The following is a 7287-nucleotide window of genomic DNA, read 5'->3' as shown; positions in this document are numbered from 1 at the left end:
GGGGGGGGGGGGGGGGGGGGGGGGGACGAAGATACACATAATTAAAAAAACTTGAAACAGATCCAAAACCCCGTATTATATTTGTATTTGTAATGTAAGAAGAGAAAACCCTCGTGAAATGGTTCGTGCGTCGTTCATCTACTAAATCACCACTCGACCCAAAAACTTAAATTAAAAAAAAAAATTGAAAATCAATACGACAACAAATTATCGAAATTAATGGAAGAGAGATGAATGATTTAGGTGTATTTCTTTCCCTTTTGAAACTTAAAGAAACCCTAATTAAGCTGATGAAATGATTTGGGGTTTGATCAAAATTGAATGAAATAGAGAAATAAAATCACCTGCTTCCAATACTAACATAAAGGCTACAAATGATTCTATCTTCCTCTTCAGAGAAGCCTCCATGCTTAATGTTTGGACGCAGATAGTTGAGCCATCTCAACCGGCAGCTTTTGCCACATCTCTTAAGCCCTACTTTTTCCATTCACAAAAACAGTCAACTCTTAACCCCAATTAACTTCACAAACCACAAATCCAAGAAACCAAAAGAGTTTTTAACCAAAAAGATGAAATTTTTACCAATCTTTTGGGGCAAAGCAATCCAGTTACCACCAGTTCCATGTTTCTCAATGTAAGACTTGAGCTTGGCATCTTCCTCAGGGGACCATGGCCCTTTCTTAACGTTGGCCTTGTCGCAGCAAGGAGCTCTCCCCATGTTTCCTTCTTTCTTTCTTTCTTTCTTCCTTTCTCCACAGCAACAAAGAACTATAAGAGAGAGAGAGGGAAGAACGTTATCTGAGAAAAGTGGGAAACATGGTCGCTGAAAAGCCCAATCTGAGTAAATATAAAAAAGAAGAAGGGCGTGGCATTATGCAATACAAAATTAAATGAAGGATGACAGAATAAGAAAAACAAGGATGTTTTCTCTTGTCCTTTTATTACTATACTATAGTAACTACTGTATGTACGCAGATGACACTACATTATTTATTTGTTTTTTTTTATTTTATTAAAAAGCTTACCATTTTAAAATAATACGTATTGGGAGTTGGGACATGCAGTCTTAAACAACATTCTACGAACTCTATTTCAAAAAGTAGAATACCTTAATTTGACCAAAAACTAACTGTCTTGTCCATTCAAACTCTCATTAAATTTTCCCTTTACAAATGCTTTTCAGTTCCTTCTCCGTATGTATTAATTTGTCTGCCTCTCTTCTATGGTTGGTGGACATCATAGACTACTCAAAATATACACCCACACCCTTTGATTTGTACTTGTATTTCTCTTTAATTCATCATTATTCGTCTTTTTCTTCTAGTTTTGAGAATAGTTTGTGTGAGATTCTACGTTCTTTATAAAACTGTGAAGCTAACGGTGATATGTAACGGACCGAAACGAACAATATCTATTAGCCGTAAACTCAATTTTTGTGTTGCATTTTTAGATTGAAAGGTCATTACAAACTAATACTCACGTACTAATATTTGAAAGAAAAGAAAGAAACATGTGATGTCTAGTAACATAATTAAATTTAGATGGAAAAATAATGAAAGGGGTTTGTGTATTAACACATCCTATAATTGAAAGGAAAGCATTTTTCTTACTTTTTTCTTTAAGAGCTTTAATGAAGAAAGAGAAACGGTGAAGTTTGTTGAAGGAGGCAAGTAACAGGAACCCTAAAATGAAAAATAAGAAAATAAAAGGTCAAATATTTACATTTTAGTGATGCTAACGTAGCTAACTTAATAGCTGTGGGGTACGAACAAGGATGGATTTTATGTAAATAAAACCATAGCTTTTCAATCAACTAATCCATTAAACTAATACACTACTCAAATCGAAACGTTTAGCTAAACAACGAATTTGATCCCGTACCAAATTCTCGCCTTGCTCATGCAAAATTTAGCATGGGACGAGAATGAAATGGGGTCAGGAACGATGACGGATAAACCCAATTCATATCTCTAGTTCATGTCAAGTTGTTATGTGAGATCCCACATCGGTTGGAGAAGAGAATGAAACATTCCTTGTAAGGGTGTAAAAATCAAAATCTTTTCTCGGTAGACGCGTTTTAAAATCACCCAGATAGAAAAACCTCGAGCAAATCCAAAAAATACAACATCAATGAACTTAGAATGTTCTAATGTTATCTCTAACGTTGGAACTAATTAGAGTACTCCACTATGTTTGTGTAACTTCCTTAAATGTTTGTGATTAAAAGCTAATGAGAACTTCATAATCATATGTTGGCGAACAAATGTGTGCATGCTTGGTAGATTAATCAAGGTTATCATAATTACATTAGTTGACCATCCTTTTCTGGTTGAAAAACGTCTTGTTTTTTGTTTTTGTTGACAGAATATGATCCATCTTTCAATTTGAAAGACAGTGATAGGATAATGATAATGAATGAGGTTCAAAGTGGGTTTGACTTGGTTGGCTCCTTTGTTTCCTTTTTCCCAATTAACCCTATAAATGGGCATACAATGTTGCTCCTTCCTCTTCACTCTTGAATTATACGTTTAAGTGATTATTGAATTGATTATCAACAAGCCTCGCCGTCATTATAAACCCAATCAATCAACCAATCAATCCCTTTATTGAGGGTTTTGAATAATAAGGAGAAAAGGAAGTGAAGAAACAACAATAATTGAAATTCTTAGACACCTTCAAACTTCAATCTTCAAACCAAACCCCAATGGTAAAACTTGGAAAAAAAAGATTGATAAGTAATAATCACAATTATTTGGNAAGTGAAAGGACAAAAAAAAAAAAAAAAAAGAAATAAAGTCGTGAGGTTGACGTACCAGAGCCAGTTACTAGACTGTGCGAGACACACTAATCAGAATAGAGCTAGATCCTCTCTATAGTAGATGCGTTTTAAAATCGTGAGACTGACGACTATACGTAACGAGCCCAAGCTGACAATATCGAGTAGAATATAGTATTTTAAATTTTTTTAACCTATTTCCATGTTTTTATTGAATTTAAAAATTATGTAGGTGACGGTGAGGAACATGCATGTTTTATTCAGTTAGAATTTGAACTTCCGAGGTATATCAGTCAAAGGAACAGGCGATAAATATTACCAAGACTTGAATTTGTTGATGTGTGTTCTTTTTCCTTTTTCAGCTTCCAATCTATAGCTGTGCATGTCGGTCTTTATTTATGTATATTTTTCTTCAATATAATGTCGCTTATTTATGATATTAAAATAAAGCTCAACGCACCCATGTCCGACACATCATAAATTGTATTATAGGTCGAGGGATCTTTCAATTCATTTCACACTTCTAAAGTTCTATGCATTAAAACGTTAATCTCTAAGTGTGATACTTGAGTAAAGTCCAAACGAGAAGGATCTTGTAACAGCCCAAGCCCAAGTCCAAGCTCAAGCCCAAGCCCACCATTCTCTAATATAATAACGGTGAGATCCCAACACGAAAAATTTCTTTATAATAAGAGTGTGAAAACCTCTCTAATAGACACGTTTTAAAACAGTGAGACTGATGACGATACGTAACGGGTCAAAAGAAACAATATATATCAATGTCGAAGATACGATAGTTGAAAAAAGTTTAAAAATTCATCGGCTATAATAACAATAAAAGGTAGTCCATAGGTTGAAGCATTGGTCCTTTGCTGACACCATAACTCGCCCACCATGTAGTTAATGAAAAGGCAGTCCATTCACAATTATTATTCACAAAATTCAATGGGCTGTCCCCAATTTTTGGCCTACACAATATTATTGTCCAATCCACATTAATCACTCCAAATATTTGCTTACAATCCCCCAATTTATACATTAAACCTTTCAACGCAGAGGGGGCGATGAACAACTCAACAGATCTCAACAGTCCATCCCATCTTATCCTCAATGGTTCCAGTTTGAATCCCAACAAGAGTTGAATACAGTTCCTGGCATGTCGTCTCCGCACCTGTTTGGTACTCAATCCTGCACAATTTACAATCAATTCCTTAAACATTCCCCAATGTAATTTGTAGTTGGAGCAAAGCAATCACAGTGCATTAGCATTTAGCAGTTAGATTACCTTCTATCCATACATGTGATGCTCCCAACAGGAGCCACCCCGACAGCCGTTCCCGTGCAGAAAACTTCACGAGCGTCCAACACTTCTTCCACGTTAATAGCCCGTTCCTCGACCTGTATAACATCGATATGGCCATTATGATAACATTAAGAATTACTCCTGGAACTCCTACATTCTTGATTCGGGATGAGATATGACCTCGTAACCGCGATCACGGGCAATGTCAATGATGCTTTTCCGGGTTACTCCTGGAAGAATCGTTCCATGTGTAGCAGGAGTTGAAATAACATTGCCCTATGGAAATGGAAACAATTACATTCTATCATTTCAGTATTACTATAACAATGTTGCTAATAAATCTGTCGCCCTTAGATTGAAAGAAAGAACAGTTTTGTAACAAAGATACCTTTACAATAAAAATGTTGCAGGAAGAAACTTCCTCCACATCTCTCTTATTCACTGAATCAAGGTATAACACATCAGAAAAGCCTCGGCTTTTCGCTCGGGTTATAGCTTTCAACACCTACACAGGAAAACATATCAGAACATATGCAATTCATGCAACAATTCTATTCATTGCTCAATACTTACCGGAGCATAATTCGAAATGCTTTTCACACCTCCGGTTCCGCCACGAGATGCTCGGTCGAATTCGTTCTCGACATATAGGTTCAAGGGCGCCGAACCTTCCTGTTTAGAACAAACCAGGAGTGTGTAGATGAATCATGTGTTCTTTTATGTGTAGAGATATTAGCTTCATTGAAGGAGTTCCCACCTTAAAATAGTTGCGAACAGGGGAAGCAAACACTAGAAAAGTATACTCAGGGGAGGGTGCCAACCCAAGAATGGGACCCGTTCCAATGAGCAAAGGCCTTATGTAAAGTGACCCTTTCCCCGGCGGAGGGACCTGTAAAGTGCAATCAATCAACCAAGCTCAACACTTACTTCTCAATGAAATAGGTACAAAGAGAGAGAGGAGTACCCAACGCCTATTAGCAATGGTAGTTTGCTTCACAGCATCAACAAATTGCTCGACGGTGGGCGACGGCATACACATTCGGTCAGCGCCAGCCCTCATACGGAGGGCGTTTTCGTGTGGACGAAACAGAAGAACCCCTCCATCGTCTTTCCTATATGCTTTTAGACCTTCAAACAATCCCTATTCAAATTTTCAACACCATTCCTTAAACTCTGTTAACCCTTTCATCGTATTGCTTTTCTATCACTCAAAATAAACAAACACAAACAAGATACCAAGTTCAATGCTTCCAAAAATGGTATGAAATCATAAGCTACCTGGCCATAATTTAGAACCCCAGCAGAAGGGCTAAGCTCAATGTTCCCATAACGGCTGATTTGACCTCGTTCAAAACTCTCATTTATAGCGCATTTCATAATATACATATAATCTGTTGGCATCAGCCCAAATCCAAGACTATCCCAATCAAAATCGCAGCTATCACCATCACTGAAATTAAACAGAGACACCCAATCTCAGCATTTCAACAACCTCAGCATTAACAAGGTTATGGGTCGCATTTGAAGTACCTGATGGGCGATGATCGGCAAGGCTCCGGCATGGAAGATATTGCCCTAAACGCATCGCCATGGCAGCCTCCTCCAAGCTGCACTAATCAAAACTATTTTCTTTAAAATCAAACAAAAGAATCCCAAAATTAAGAAAATCCAATCACCCATTTCGTTTTCATCTACAGAATTCAGAATAAAAACAAAGATGATAAACCCAGATGGAAAATAAGAAGATTATGGAACGTCCAAATTTCCAGAATTATCGATAAACATCAAAACAACAACAACAGTATACGACAAAACCAAAACAAAAGAGAAAAGAAGTGTGGATTACGGAACGCCCGACGGTTTCTAGACGTCCAACGCCTTCTTGGGGGACCGTTTAGCGATTGGCTCAGTATAATATAATTAATACGTTGAAAAGTTTTTACCTATTTTCTTCACCAGATTATTTAGATTAATTAAATATATCAAATTGGTAAAGTTTTTATTTATTTTAATTCAACTTAAATAAAATTATAATTTTTTGAACCTATTCCACACCTAATTATTATTTTTAATTTTATATAATAAAATAAAGATAAAATCGTTAGCTAGTTTATTGCTTATTCTATTTTTTTTTTTTTTTTTTTTTAAGAAATAGACACATGTTTCTCGATATAAAATTCATTCATTCATTAAAAGTTATGTCCTTTTTCCTTTTTCTTTGCTTGATAAGAATAGATTCACGTAGACCACAACTTGATATAATCCAAAATGTCGGCGAAGATTTATGCATAATTTTGAATTTAGATTTGTAATAAACTAATAAATAAATATAAAAAATTAGGATGTTTTGTTTTTCAAGATGAGATTGGTCAAAATTAAAATAAGAAATAAATTTGGGTACTAATCCACGTCATGACTTATCCTATCCACTCATATGATTTATTATTTTTTAAAAATTGCTTTAAAATTCGAAATTATAAAAAATAAAGAAGCTTAAACTCAATCTATTCACATATAAAATAAAAAGTTAGTATTAAGAAGAAAAAGACAAAACAACGTCAAGATCATGAGGATCACTTAGACTCTCTTTATCGAGAAATCAAGATCATGACGATTACTCAACTTCCTTCCAAATTGGATTTCTCTTTTTTTAAAAAAACAAAAAACAATAAATAATGATGAATATTAAACTCAGTTTCAGTACTCATCCATGAAATTTGGGCATAAAAAACCAGAATGAAACAAAGAGAACTAATGATGCATTACATGAAAAAATAATCCGAAAATAAAGGAGAGAAAGGCAAGGGATTTTCTCGAACCTTTGACGAGGAAGAAGGGAGGCGAAGAGATGGGAGAAAGCAGCGGGAGAAGAGGCTTCTGTGGATCATGGTGGCTGGTTGTGAATCCTTCAAAATTGGAACTCTGTTGCAGAAGAAGAATGGAGAATTTGAATAGGGAAGGCAAGGAGGAAGGAGATGAATAAATGTAATATAATTAAACTAATATATAGCAGAAAGATGAGGAGGAAGAGGAGGCTTTGTTGGGTTCGGGATATGGAAGGATTCAAAGTACAGATGGACATGGAGTTATGGGTCGTACTTCCATGTCAGCTACACACAAACATGGCATCAACGTTCCACCTGTCCATTCTAAGTTTTTAGTTTCCACGTTACTAAATTATTATTTTAAAAAAAAAAAAAAAAAAAAA

At 35.5% G+C, this 7287-nt stretch overlaps 2 protein-coding genes across 3 annotated transcripts in view; both read right to left on the bottom strand.

Annotated features, from left to right (window-relative positions):
• The window catches only part of LOC111462761 (transcription factor RAX3-like), a 2430-nt gene extending 1635 nt beyond the window's left edge, over nt 1-795 (bottom strand). The window contains exons 1-2 of one of the 2 annotated variants that reach the window (XM_023106489.1): nt 583-795; nt 345-477 (exon numbers count right to left, since the gene is read on the bottom strand). In XM_023106489.1, the coding sequence (XP_022962257.1) occupies nt 345-477; nt 583-718 (269 nt within the window). In that variant the 5' untranslated portion in view covers nt 719-795. The remainder of the gene's footprint in view (nt 1-344; nt 478-582) is intronic. The other variant, XM_023106490.1, reaches the window with a different exon arrangement.
• A 2866-nt stretch (nt 796-3661) lies between these two features.
• On the bottom strand, nt 3662-7015 carry LOC111462903 (branched-chain amino acid aminotransferase 1, mitochondrial-like). Its single transcript, XM_023106712.1, has 10 exons — nt 6899-7015; nt 5610-5686; nt 5358-5529; nt 5044-5220; nt 4837-4968; nt 4653-4751; nt 4468-4584; nt 4260-4355; nt 4062-4174; nt 3662-3964 (listed from the first exon to the last, which is right to left on the bottom strand). Exons 1-10 carry the CDS (start codon nt 6965-6967, stop codon nt 3850-3852), a joined length of 1167 nt encoding a protein of 388 aa, XP_022962480.1. The 5' UTR covers nt 6968-7015; the 3' UTR covers nt 3662-3849.
• Nucleotides 7016-7287: the final 272 nt, after the last annotated feature.

This window comes from Cucurbita moschata, unplaced genomic scaffold (genome assembly GCF_002738365.1).
Source record: "Cucurbita moschata cultivar Rifu unplaced genomic scaffold, Cmos_1.0 Cmo_Scf00027, whole genome shotgun sequence".
NCBI lineage: Eukaryota > Viridiplantae > Streptophyta > Magnoliopsida > Cucurbitales > Cucurbitaceae > Cucurbita > Cucurbita moschata.
Note: the sequence above shows the minus strand (reverse complement) of the source record. Positions and strands in the feature narration are given on the sequence as shown.

Coding starts and splice junctions, on each gene's coding strand:
- LOC111462903 (XM_023106712.1), bottom strand. CDS start 6,967: ATGATCCACAGAAGCCTCTTCTCCCGCTGCTTTCTCCCATCTCTTCGC. Junction 4,969..5,043: donor CCATTGCTAATAGGCGTTGG/GTACTCCTCTCT, acceptor TGCACTTTACAG/GTCCCTCCGCCGGGGAAAGG. Junction 3,965..4,061: donor ATCACATGTATGGATAGAAG/GTAATCTAACTG, acceptor TAAATTGTGCAG/GATTGAGTACCAAACAGGTG.